Raw genomic sequence first — 13215 nt, forward strand, 5'->3', positions numbered from 1 at the left:
GTACAATTTAAACAAGTTAAAGATATAAATATAAACGAAAAAACTCGGTGACAAAATATTCAAATCGAAAAATATATTATTATTTTAAATCATTATCTTTTGGATACTAGAGATACCAATTTTGCAGTTTTGTTTCAAGGAAAATATCATTTTACTTAATTTTATGAATTGTTTTTTAAGAAAAAATATCATTTTATATACTTAATTATATGATTGCGGACCGAACCCCATATGTATTCCAAAGTAAGTATATTCTATGTTTTAATGTTTTGTTATTGAAATTTAAGTTTAGGGTTCCTTCGATTTTCATCGTTTGGTCTGATAATCAATCTTCAAATTTCGCTTTCCTAAATCATAATCTTAGATCTAGCTCCGTTTCTCATAGCCGATTTACACCTCACTCGAATCTATTCCAATTTGTTTTGTAAACCCTTCCTTGTCGTTTGATTCGTTGGTTTTAGTGAATTGAGTATCTGTTAAACCAACAGCGATGATTGTATCTGGTGATTGCGCCGATAATTAAGGTTCAATCGGGCGTGCCCTTCATATGTTGTGAAAATTAGCTGAATAGTTTTTTCTTTGATTTGTTTGTAAAATTGGGTGTTTGGAGTGGAAGTGAATCGGTAGTCATGTTCTATGGTTCGGTGGTATGGGATCCATGGCTAATTGTAGCTCAAATTGTATGCATTCAGTGCTTGTACTATCTCACGTTGGGCTTTTTCATGGCTATTCTTGTTGGAACTAGGGTTTCGATGATGAGCCTTGTTTATTTCTTTGATTACGCTACGATTAGCATCTCCACAGTTACCGGCTGGTGTGTCATCGCTTCTTTCATCCTCAGTTCTGTAGCCGGGTGAGAGTTATGATTTCCTAATTTTTGTGCTTAATTTGATTCTTACTTTTAATTTCAGGGAGTTTCCCATACATTGTATTTAATGCAATGTAATTTCTAATTTTTCTAGAACAAATTCTATAAAAATCATACCTGTTAGATATTGTCTGCATACTTCTTGGATTTTGACATGCTGTAGGTGTTCAGTAAAAAATATGATTCAATGCAGTATGGCAAAGGAAATGAAGCTTATTGTACCCTGGATTCTGTCTTTTGCTGTATTCTTTTGAACTCATGGTTTTTACCTTTGCTGTGATCATGGAATGAAAAATGTCTAATTGTCATGTCTTTCTTTCTCAAGTTTGTTTCCTATAAGTATAAATGTATAGCTAAATTAAAGTTACCATTACTTTATCAATAATACATATACATCATCTTGCCTTTATCACATGAAAACCTGGTGTGAAATTATGAATTCTCTGAAGATTTGTTTCTGATTTTAAACAGGGCTGGTTTCTTGCTTTATTTGATTGAGAGAGCAAAGAAGTGCCTAGATTTTGCTGCCACCCTTTACATCATCCATCTATTCATATGCATCATATATGGAGGATGGCCTACATCAATTACATGGTGGATTGTCAATGGCACTGGATTGGCACTAATGGCTTTGTTAGGAGAATATTTGTGTATAAAACGTGAATTGCGAGAAATTCCCATTTCAAGATTCCGATCAAGTAAGTGAACTTCTCCGCTTACTTATAAAACTGATGAGAATATTTTTCTTGCTCTGTTTTGAACCTGCATTCAGTAGCTTATGTGTTTCTATCTTTTATATATTCACCAAGTCTGATTTCACTACACATGATCTATGTAATATGTTCATCTATTTATATCATTATGCTAGTATGCTACTATGTTAGCTATAATCTTTAAGTTCTGCATTTGAGTCTGAATCTATATCTTTGGTATTGGAATATGAAAGTATTTATGGCTTCCATGAAATTGTTTGTCTAGATACGAGAATAATATTACAAATATAGATATAATAAAGATAAAAAAAGCACCTGGGACTCGTTTTTAGTGGGATTTTTAACGAACCAAATCTCTCCATCGACATTGCTCTTCATTGACCACTGATTTTTGAAGTCGAAAATTTTCTGACCTTAAACTTGATACATTTGATGTTATCTTTTTAATTGGTGGGGTGGTTGAGGCGTTTCAGAGAGAGAGAATGGAGAAGTAGAAATGGAGAAGAGAGGTGAGTGTTCATGGGGAGACGTAGAGAAGAAGAGAACAAAATTTAATTCTATTTTATGTGGAAGAGAATTCACCGTGTATTAGGATTTAGGAAGTAGAGAAGAAATGAATGAGTTTAATGGGCTTTAATGAGTTATAATTTAATTAATTACTCAATTAAATATCTTTTCAATTTGTTTCTACGGTTTATTTGTTTCTAACTTTTTCAGTTTTTGTTTATTATTATTATTATTATTATTATTATTATTATTATTATTTTTTAATGTTATCTACTTATCTTTATAATTTGTTAAAATGTTACTTCTCGATGTTATTTTCTGGTTAATTTTTTAATTTATAATAATTGTTTTTTTATTCTCTTCCCCCTTACTCCTTTTGGTTCCATGGGAGTTGGGATACGATTATGTGACGTTAGAATAAGCTTAGAAGACAATAAATCAACCAATGGGTCCAATGGTTCATAACCTCTAGGTATCAAAGATATATCCTTATAGCCTTCAATAACGATCATAAAGAGAATTGTATTTGGAAATTTCCATTTGCTCAAAAATTTTATAAGGGTGTTTTCACATTTTGATTGATGCCACTCCTAAAAGTGTTTCTGGCTGTTGACTTCGTTATTTTGTCCAAAAATATATATATTTTTAATCTAAAAAAATTAACCGAAGTAAGTTGAAAGTTGACAACTTAGAAGTCATAAGTCTAGCAATGTTATTATTAACCTTCCATTTGAATTTAAGTTTTGTTAAGATTAAATTTCTATTTGATATTGAAGGAAATGAAGAAGATGATGACCCGGCTGTGTTATTAGACATTGATTTGGATTCCTTTAATGAAGACTAAGATGTTGTCAACTTTGGGTTTTTGATACACTATTTTCATGGTATTTTGATATTAGTTGTTGAAAAACTAAACTTTGGTTGTTTGAAAGTTTTGTATTTTAAATTTGGAGATTTTTTGTAATTTTTGAATTTTTATAATTTTAAAATTATATATGATGTAGAAACGACGTCATCCGGTTTTTCAGACCGGTTCGGTTTTCAAAACATTGCATTTTGGCAATCTTTAGATAATGGTAAAGAGGTTCGTTAGTTGGGCATTGTAATTTTAAATGCTTCATTTCATGGGATTTGGATCAATTGGCTTAATATGCAGTTTAGTAGAACAAAAGGTTTGACTATTAATAATATGACTAATTTCTTTTCTTAAATATATATGCTACTGAAATACTTGGTGCACACACTATTGTATTTGTCTTCTGCTTTAAGAAATAGTAAGGAATGCTGATGTTTGATGAGTATTGGGATTCTAAGAGATATTTTTCTAGAAAAGAAAAGGTAAATAAATAAAATATGTAGTGGAAATTTGTTCCGTTGTTAAGACAGTGTAACACGTGACTGGTGATTGCCAAATTGGCCCCATAAAATGCTAATTGCCAATAAAAAATTAATTAACCCATAAACAGAAATAGACAGATATTTGCATTGCCAATTTGCCATAAGCATAATCAAGCAAAAGGAAGATGCAAAGGTAATTGTTTACTTAAAGAAGAATAAATCCTGATTAGAATGGACGGATTATTTTTATCAACATGCCTCATCTACTTTTGATCATATTCTTTGCCCCTTGCTATTTTTTAAAATTCATTTAAACTTTTTTTTTTTTATATAAATAATTAGTTTGGGCGGTTTATGATGATGCAGGTGTTTGACTTTGACCGATGAAAAACATGGTTTTGATGATGAAGTCCAGGAGAAGGGATGAATGCTAAAATCCTTGTCACAAGTTTGGAATCAGAATTAGACGAAAAAACATACACCAATATATGTATAATTCTGGTGTCATAGAGACAGCCTTCATTCCTTCCTTCCTTAGATGTTATCATTCATAAATTGATAGATGCATGTTGTTCAGTTGTTCTTATCCAGTGTGCAAAACCCATGCTTCTTTTTATAAATTCTTTCTTTATACTTCCATTAAAATTAGAATTTCCTTCCTTGTGGTAGTTATATGGATTATGGAAATAAGCAAAAAGACTAATATAATTTTTTTGATACGAAAACAGCTTATAGCTTGTGACTCTTACATACATACATACCACTTTAGCATTAAGCAGTAGTAAGTAGTAGTACCCTGTCTCTTCTCCTGACTCCTACCCTGCAAACTAAAATACAAGAAACCCCATGCCAACTTCTTAAGCTTAAGCTTTCCATGCTGATGATATATCTGCCACAGCTTCATCAACACTCAGGTACACCCCTTCCAACCCAAACGACTCCAATATCTCTGATTGGTGTAGCTTCTCCATCACACTCCCTCCAGGATTTGCCAAAACCAACTGAAGCGATCGCTTCTCTAGCATCTTCTTCAACTCCTTCACCATTCCCAAACCACTCGTATCAATCGCTGTCACAGCTGCATTAACAAAAACCCACATACACACAATTAGTTTTAGGCCAGCTTCCAATATCAAGTATTAACAAAAAAGCATACCAGTCATATCGATAATAACACATTTCAACGATGGACCATTGTTTGCTGCTAACAACTCATCTTCTTCTCTTATCCACCTCAAAATTCGTTCTTGTAGATAAGTCGAGTTAGCAAAGTAGATAGGCGAATCAACACCAAGTATCACAAACCAAGGCACCCTTCTTGCTTCTCTATACCTATTCACATTCTGGTATATCTGAGTCCCCGGTATATTCCCCAAAACACCCGTATTCGGTCTTGTCACATGCAACAAAATCTTAAACACCGAAACCCCAACCTACACAAAACAAACAAAAATTTCGTCAACTATTAATTATTACACAATCGAAAGAAAGAAAAAAAAAAGAAAGAAAGAAAGATTACCGCAATTGCAAGACCAATTGGAACCGAAATGAAGAGCACACCAAAGAAGGAACACAAACAAGCCACGAAATCTAGTTTGTCCACTTTCCATAGTCGGATTGTGCTTTGGTAGTCCATGAGCCCAATCACAGCGGTTATAATGATTGCAGCGAGTATTAAATTCGGTGTGTAGTGAAAGAGAGGCATCAAGAACAAGAGAGTAATCAGAACGGTTGATGCCATGATGATGTTGGAGACTACAGATTTAGCCCCCGCGTTCGCGTTCACAGCAGATCGGGAAAACGAGCCCGTGGTGACATAGCAAGATGTGCAAGAACCAGCCATGTTCATCACCCCAATGGCGAGCATCTCCTTATTTCCATCCACCTGGTAGTCATTCAAAGAGGCAAATGTTCTTCCCACCGCAATTCCTTCCTGTTAATTTAAGTTTCCAGTTAGAGTATTGTATTTTTTTTCAAGAGTTGTACAGTACAACCTGATAATGCATCAAACTGAAACTTACTGTTAGAGATAGTATTCCGGTGATGATCCCTGTCTTGATGGCGACACCGAGAAACTCGCCGTGAAAATACAGCATGTTTGATGATGGCGGATTTAATCCCTTTTCCAAGTGACCGATCTATTAAAAAAAAGTTTAAATGTTTAATTCTGTGTATTGATATGAAAAATAGTTAAAAGTAATGGATAATGATCCTTACAGTTGCAATCCCATGTAGTTTTGATCTGAATAGAGTGACCAAAAGAGTCGACAGAATCACCGACGCCAATGGTGCTGCGGCTGATATCCAGAACAGCTTCGGTTTTCGTAATCCCTACATTCGTCATGCATTAGCCACTTGTACTATATATATTGTAAAAAAGTAAAAAAGTAAAAACTTGTAGTTGTACTCACAATATGTCTCGTGGCAAGTAAAAACCCCAAGAAGCAAAACCCCATCACAATGGTTTGCCAAGACCACTGCACAAGTATATAAAGAAATAATAACGTTAATAATTTTTATATGTAAATTAGAATTCGATAAAACCATTTTAATCATAACAAATAAAATGTTACATACTTCATTTCTGTGTTGAATGACAGAGGTTAAAACGGGAATTATTTGCATTTTGGTAGTGAAATGAACAATCCCAAGCAGCCCTTTTAGTTGTTGTAAAGATACAATAACAGCTGCCCCAGCCATGAAACCAACAAGGGTCGCTTTCGATAAGAAATCGATAACAAACCCTAACCTGTAAAAATCATCAAATTCTTAATAAAGTAAAATTTAAAAAGTAACTTTTTTTTTAAACCCGACAGTTGTTAAAGAAATTAAATGGAATTTACTTAAAAATCTATCTTTTGAACAATATGAGAAAATGTCGGGACGCTAGATCTTGGAGTGGTCCCAATAAGTGATTATGAAATTGAAAGGAATGTTTTCACTGTTTGAATTATTTCCCACTAATGAATTTATATTGAAAAAATGAAAGTCAAAAGTGCACACAACCATAAAACATTTGTATAACAAACCCTTTTTGTAAAATGGTCCCACTTTTGATAGTTCACAAAGTATATTCCCTTTTTTGTGCCCACTACATAAAAGTTCAAAAATCTTATTTTCATCATTAAGTAACCAATCTTTACCACTAGTTTTTTTTTTTTTTTTTTTTTTTTTTTTTTTTTTTTCAACCACACATTGATGTCAAATTTCATGATTGAGTTCAAAGTACCTGAGAAGACCTAAAGTTGCTTGAAAGACGCCAGCAAAGAAAGTAGCAGTGAAAGCCAACTTAAGGTAGAGAACTGGATCTTTGTTGTATGGAACTGCTTCGTTTAACATTGTTCCCATGACAAGTGACGCTATTGACACTGGCCCCACTGCTAGATGCTTTGAACTCCCAAGCACAGAGTAGATCAATGGTGGCACAAAGCTCGAGTCTGTTCATTTTTACGAAAAATATGTCATTTTTACATCAAATCACAAAATATTTTGTGTTACGAAGATAACAAAAATAGATAGAAACTCACATAGCCCGATTATTGGAGGCAAGTTCGCAAGCTTCGCATAGCTAATCCCCTGAAAATTATATTAAAAAAAATAATAAGAAACAACACAAATACCTTGTGGGCCATATGATATGACCATATTTATATTTTCGTTTTTATGGTTTCCATGTGATGTGACATATCATAACAGAAACTTCTAAATAGAAGATCTATTCCTGAATTCGAGATGTAATTATAGTTTTTGATTTTGACTTATACAACTAAATTAGTTTGATATATCTTAAATTGTTGTTTTTTTTAGTTGATGTGTAAAACATTTATCATGTTCTTAGCTTGTTCATATGAAAAGAACTAAACACCTTTACTTTACTAGAAGAATTCCTAGTAAGCATAATAGATGAATTTTATATAAGTCACTTTATTTTCTAAAAAAGAATTAGTTGATTTAGAACCACAAATAATCTAAATTAAAGTGAAATTAATGGAATAGAATTTGGTGTACCAAATTTCATGCTTATTTTTGAAGAAGATGGATTGAAAGGAAAGTAAAGATGATAACATAATTTTTTTTTTGGATTTGAAAGCATATATTCTACATCAAGTGATAACAACTAATATTGATCCAACTAAGGTTTAAAATTAATCACACAATCATCTAATTAATTCGTATACGCAATTATTTCAAACAAAATAGATATATTTTTAAACAAAATACTTTTAAAAGGATAAGGTCAAAATCTAAGTCAAGATATGGTAATAGGTGAGATTAATTGCTTACATAATTATTTTATAATTAAAAATAAATAAAATTAATTCTACGCTACATTGTCTTTGTAATTATTCCAATCAATAAATACACTTTTATTGCATGTCTAGAAAACTACAAAGTAAACCATCGAAATATAAAAAAATTAAAAATAAAAACAAAACACAAATTTGGCGTTTTAAACATTTTAAGTTTGAGTAAATGAACTTTAAAAAAAAATCCTGCTTCTGGTAGTAATTAAATAAATTAATGTATTTTTAAAATATATAAACATTAAAAAAAAACTGGTTTCTAAGAAGGAAGTAGAATAAGCATTAACAACGTGTAATCTTTGCAATTGAAAGTTTACCTTATAAACTGAAACAAATTACTATATATTAATTATACAAATAACGAAAATTGTTGATGAAAATATGGATATAAATTGATTATAAAATGAAATTGGTTTTATAATTAATTACACCATAAACCTGAAAATTTGAACAAAAATGACACTACTGTTTGAAGTACCACCAGTAAAGCACAAAGTACAAACCCATGCATGATGAACCGAACGAACAATACAAAAAAGTTGACACACGCAACCAATTTATGAGCAACCCAAACAAATTACAAACATATCACCAGAAAAACCGCACTCACGATTTCAGAATCAGAAAAACTCATTTAATGCGACTACCGACTGCAATTCTTTTCTCCCACACACACTTCGTATGTAACGGTGTGTGTGAGAGAGTAATTAATGAAGGTGATGAAGATGAAGTGATACCTGAGGAATCGCGAGGCTAGCAATGGTAAGACCGGAAACTACGTCGGAACGGAGGAGTGTAAGATTGTAATTCGGCGCCCATTCGAAGATCGGAAAGAAGTATTGAAGAGCGAGAATCAGTTTTCGAAAACGCGATTGGTTTTTGAATCCATGGAGTGGATCATCGGGGAAGAAGACCTCCGATAACCGATGCCTGAGTTTCTGTAAGGTGGTTTTTTGTGGCGGCAAACAAACATTGTGCAATTCCAGCGACATCATTGTTTCTCCGGGAACTGTTATCGTCGCCGGAGCAGTTGATGTGAGCCCTTGATTTGCATGACCCGAACCCGAATAGTGATCGACTCGGTTCGAATTGAGGCCCATGTGCTTGTGACTGCGTATGCGAGAAGGTGGTGGGAGGGAGAGAGAGTGCAGTTGGTGGTAATTGTGAACCGAAGGGGGTTTCGGGTTTAAATAGGGATGTAGTAAAGCAGGGGTAGAATTGGAAAAATGTCATGTCACTCAGGGGTATTTTGGGAAATCCAGGTTACGCTCATTGCTCGTTCTGATACTGTACACTTGGCACACACGCTTATTCAATTTAGCTCTTTTTACACCCTCAATAAACGTTTAAAAAGAGCAAAGTTTCATTTCATATATAATCGAAAAATAATAGTGTTAATCTAATCATTTTTGTATAAATACTTTTTATATTATAATTGCACGAAATTCCTATCTATATCCCTAATCAGACATTGTTTCTCTTCATGTTAAGATGTGGGGATGATACTTGGTTTGGTTTATGAGAAAGTGTTAAATATAAATCGTGTTGATAGAGAAAAGGAAAGCAAAAGACACCGACCAAAGAACCGAAAAAAAGTTGATTTTTTTTACACTTTTGCGCTGGTAATGGATTTTTTGAGCTTATTCTTAGTTTTTTCTTTATAACAGTAACTAATGGTGTGCCACGTTGCATTACCGTAGACTTATTAATCCTAAATTTTTGACTGAATACAATGATATAAAAAGTTGGTATGTAAGATTATTTGTGTAATTTAAGAAAGCTGACATATTTATTATAACAAATAAAATAAGTTATAAGACGTGTTTGACAAAACTAGCTAGTAGCTAAGAATGTTTTGTTAAAAGCTATGTGAAATAGCTTTTAGATTTGGAACGTTTGTATAAACTACACGTTAAAAGCTTGTAATATCAAACAATATTTTTTTGTTCAAAACAGAACGTTTTGTTAAACGTTAGAAGCTCCCAAACACTCCATGTCAAACACACCTATAGTCTTGGTCCGTGTGGTTATCCATTTTTAACACTTTTAATCTTTCTATTTCCATTTAAACACCATTAGTCCTTATGGTAGGTTTGGGTAACAATCAAGTCCTTGTCTCAGTTAGGCTCCGTTAAACCTTTTCTAACAAAGATGTAAAAGGTTGAATTTGCCCTTAAGCCTTATACCCCACATCAACCTCAGAATATGGCAAAATTGCATCCTAATATCTCGATGTGAATCTCCGACGATTTCTTACTCTACTATTACTATCAGCTCCGGTTCTAAGTCTGCTTCAAATAGAAACAAATTGGGTGTTAGGAGAGGTGGTTTTGCATTATGTATGTCACATGATGCAGCTACTTCCGGTCAACATGTACATGTAACAACCCAAATTTCCAAATAATTTTTTTTCATTTTTAAATAATCAAAACGTTCCCATAAAATATGAAATCTCAATGAAAATTGTTTTCGAAATCCATAACATCATCATTTTATTCAAAATATCAGACTGTCCCCATCTAAAATGCCGGAGAGTGCATGCCGCGCCATCAAATCGTGCCCTTTCCCTTAGGCTCTGAAGTACCTGAAACAATCAACAAACTGTAAGCTAATGCTTAGTGAGTTCTCCAGAGCATACCCCACACAATCCACATAATCACATAATCCATATTAGCTATAGAAGCTACATAAACCACATAAGCCATGCATATAAACATACATGGATGTCGTGGGCTCCCCCTAGGGTCTTATACCTACATGCCATGGGCTCCCCCTCATGGTCTTTACCTGGAAGCCATGGGCTCCCCCTCATGGTCTGATATCTGACTGCCACGGGCTCCCCTGGGGTCTTCCATGTAAATAACACAAGGTCAAATAGCATACCATATATCATAGAAATAACTATCAGACTACATAACACATATGTAAACATATAGGGATGCCGTGGACTCCCTCCAGGGTCTTACTCTAAGATGCTTTGGGCTCCCCCACGGTCTTAGACCTATGTGACATTGGCTCCCCCACATGGTCTTATCTACCTGCCATGGGCTCCCCCTCATGGTCTTTACCTGGAAAGCCATGGGCTCCCCCACATGCTTTTGTATGCAACTGCCACGGGCTCCCCCCGGGGTCTTCACATATCTACTCAACAAAGTACTAGCACATTCACAAATACATGCATACCAGATATATCAGTAATGAACCTAAAATAACACTACAAATAACTGAATGGGCCGGCCTTGGTGCCTTAGACCCATTGGTATGGTGAGGAGACTCACCTCTCAAGAAGTGCTGAACCGGTAAAAGTCAAACCCAATCCACAGCTCCAACTCAACTGCCTACAAACACCATGTGACTAACTTTATCAAAGTCCCGAAATACCAAGGATACCCTTAAGGTCAATCTTGGTCAACCATGGTCAAAGTTAAGGTCAACAGTGAAGGTCAACTGTCCATGTTGACCCAACTCGTCGAGTGCATCTAGCAACTCGTCGAGTTCCTTCAGTGTTCAGCAAACCGGGAAAAAAACCCTAGCCAACTCGCCGAGTTATCTTATCAACTCGCCGAGTTTGCTCTGTATCCAGGAGGCGGGGAAAACCCTGCCCAACTCGTCGAGTTGTCAGGGCAACTCGTCGAGTTTTTCATGTCTTAACGTATTCAACCCTTCCAGTTGAATATAAAGCCCTAAACTACAGATCCAGTCCCTTAGGACCGAAATACCACGTAAAGTTGACTTTACGTGCATGCAAGGCCTCAAGAGGCTAAAACACTAAAACTAGGTTTAATAAAAGGTTTAGGGCATGGAGGAGTGTCAAGACTAGATAAAGTGGGCAACTCTATGTCAATGGAGGCCTAGGGGAGTCCAGATCTGAAATCCTATTCTCATGACAAGTTCAAATCCGAGAATGACTCCATTTTGCACCAAAAGTGACCATATAGTTTCATAAGAGGAGATCTAAGCAATAAAAGGTCAAAGCATCAACTTTATACCTCAAGATGGTTGCCAAAACAGAGTAGATGTCAGATCTACTGCTTGCCCCTTTACTCCAACCTCTTCAAGCTCCAAGTTCCTTCACAATCACCCCAAAATCACTCTCCAAGGCTCTCACACACACACTCAAGAAGGTATAAGGCTCGAACTAGGGTTTCTCTGGACTGTAAGGACGATGAGGGAGGCCACAAATAAGCCATAAGTTCTTTATATAGGGTTCAAAACCCGGATAATTAGGGTTTTACTTTCCAGCGTATACTCGTCGAGTTGGGGCCTTCCAACTCGTCGAGTAGACCCTTCATCCCGCGTCCATAAGGATCCCTACTCGACGAGTTGGAGCGCCCCAACTCGTCGAGTCCCAGTCCAAAACTCTAAATGTTAGAGAAATAAATGATACCTGAAACAAGCGTTACAAATCTCCCCCACTTGAACTAGACTCCGTCCTCGAAGTCTGCTGATGCAAAAAAATCCGGGTAGTGGTCTTGCATCTCGTCTTTCGGCTCCCATGTCCATTCGGAGCCTCTTCGGTGCTGCCATTGCACCTTCACTAGCTTCACTTCCTTGTTACGAAGGACCTTAGTCTTCCTATCCAGAACCGCAACGGCCTCTCAATGTTGTTCAGGCTCTCATCCACCTGAATGTCGTCCAAAGAGAAAATCGCGGCCTCGTCTGTGACACACTTCTGAAGCTGAGACACATGGAAGGTGTTGTGTATCTGGCTAAAATCGTCCGACAGATCCAAACGATAAGCCACATTGCCCACCCGGACAGAAATCCTGAACGAGCCAATATATCAGGGCCCTAACTTGCCCGTCTTCCGAAACCTGATGACTCCCTTCCATGGCGACACTTTCAGCAAAACAAAGTCCCCCACCTGAAACTCGAGATCCGATCGGCGCTGGTCAGCATAGCTTTTTTGAAGGTTCTATACGACTCGCAGCCTGTCGCGCACCTGTTGAATCAACTCGGTAGTATTGAGCACCACCTTGGTGCTCCTCATGACTCGATGCCCTACCTCACCCCAGCAAACAGGAGTCCTACACCTCCGACCGTCCAACATCTTAAACGGTGGTCGGTCAATACTAGCATTGATGAGTTGAAAACTCTTTAAGATCGATAAGATTCTTAACAAATAAAACATAAAGCAAACCAAAGAACAAACACACAATGAATCAAACGGATGTCGAATGATTAAAACAGCAACACCTCAGAAGAGCTCGATGAAAAACTTCTACTTTAGAGGCGTGCTAGGGTTACAATACTTGTCAAAGAAAATATTCAAGAAGCGTTATGAATATAATGCATGCATGCACTATATATACTAAATCCTAAAAACATAACACGGCTGGACAGGCCCAAACCGTGAATACATATGGACCGAACTAATAAAGCCTAATGGTGCAACCCATAGACTCAACAATCTTCCCCTTTGCGCCAATTGAGGCGAGAGATCACTTCAGTTGAGTAACAGTGATTTTCTTCACAGTCTTGAACA

At 35.8% G+C, this 13215-nt stretch overlaps 2 protein-coding genes across 3 annotated transcripts; one reads left to right on the forward strand and one right to left on the reverse strand.

The window, feature by feature from the left end:
- The first annotated feature begins 229 nt into the window (after window positions 1-229).
- Window positions 230-4071, forward strand: LOC145108107 (structural molecules protein). Of its 2 annotated transcripts, none has more exons than XM_079045103.1 (3): window positions 230-853; window positions 1340-1566; window positions 2865-3180. In XM_079045103.1, the coding sequence occupies exons 1-3, from the start codon at window positions 630-632 to the stop codon at window positions 2930-2932; spliced, it is 519 nt and encodes a 172-aa protein (XP_078901229.1). In that variant the 5' UTR covers window positions 230-629; the 3' UTR covers window positions 2933-3180. The 2 variants fall into 2 exon arrangements, with proteins under 2 accessions (XP_078901229.1, XP_078901230.1); XM_079045104.1 differs by lacking the exon at window positions 2865-3180 and adding an exon at window positions 3793-4071 and having other exon boundaries at window positions 234-853.
- A 42-nt stretch (window positions 4072-4113) lies between these two features.
- LOC145108106 (putative sulfate transporter 3.4) lies at window positions 4114-8899 on the reverse strand. Its single transcript, XM_079045102.1, has 10 exons — window positions 8468-8899; window positions 6954-7002; window positions 6656-6863; window positions 6004-6175; window positions 5838-5903; window positions 5644-5757; window positions 5448-5564; window positions 4946-5359; window positions 4583-4859; window positions 4114-4504 (listed from the first exon to the last, which is right to left on the reverse strand). The coding sequence occupies exons 1-10, from the start codon at window positions 8828-8830 to the stop codon at window positions 4290-4292; spliced, it is 1995 nt and encodes a 664-aa protein (XP_078901228.1). The 5' UTR covers window positions 8831-8899; the 3' UTR covers window positions 4114-4289.
- Window positions 8900-13215: the final 4316 nt, after the last annotated feature.

This window comes from Lactuca virosa, chromosome 4 (assembly GCF_052849685.1).
Source record: "Lactuca virosa cultivar CGN04683 chromosome 4, Lactuca_virosa_CGN04683_v6, whole genome shotgun sequence".
NCBI lineage: Eukaryota > Viridiplantae > Streptophyta > Magnoliopsida > Asterales > Asteraceae > Lactuca > Lactuca virosa.

What these genes read in the sequence shown, in the direction of transcription:
- LOC145108107 (XM_079045103.1), top strand. Translation starts at nt 630, where the DNA reads ATGTTCTATGGTTCGGTGGTATGGGATCCATGGCTAATTGTAGCTCAA. An exon ending in ATCCTCAGTTCTGTAGCCGG is followed by an intron (nt 854 to 1,339) that starts GTGAGAGTTATG and finishes GATTTTAAACAG; the next exon opens with GGCTGGTTTCTTGCTTTATT. An exon ending in CATTTCAAGATTCCGATCAA is followed by an intron (nt 1,567 to 2,864) that starts GTAAGTGAACTT and finishes TTGATATTGAAG; the next exon opens with GAAATGAAGAAGATGATGAC.
- LOC145108106 (XM_079045102.1), bottom strand. Translation starts at nt 8,830, where the DNA reads ATGGGCCTCAATTCGAACCGAGTCGATCACTATTCGGGTTCGGGTCAT. An exon ending in CCGGAATACTATCTCTAACA is followed by an intron (nt 5,360 to 5,447) that starts GTAAGTTTCAGT and finishes TTAAATTAACAG; the next exon opens with GAAGGAATTGCGGTGGGAAG. An exon ending in CAATTGGTCTTGCAATTGCG is followed by an intron (nt 4,860 to 4,945) that starts GTAATCTTTCTT and finishes TGTTTTGTGTAG; the next exon opens with GTTGGGGTTTCGGTGTTTAA.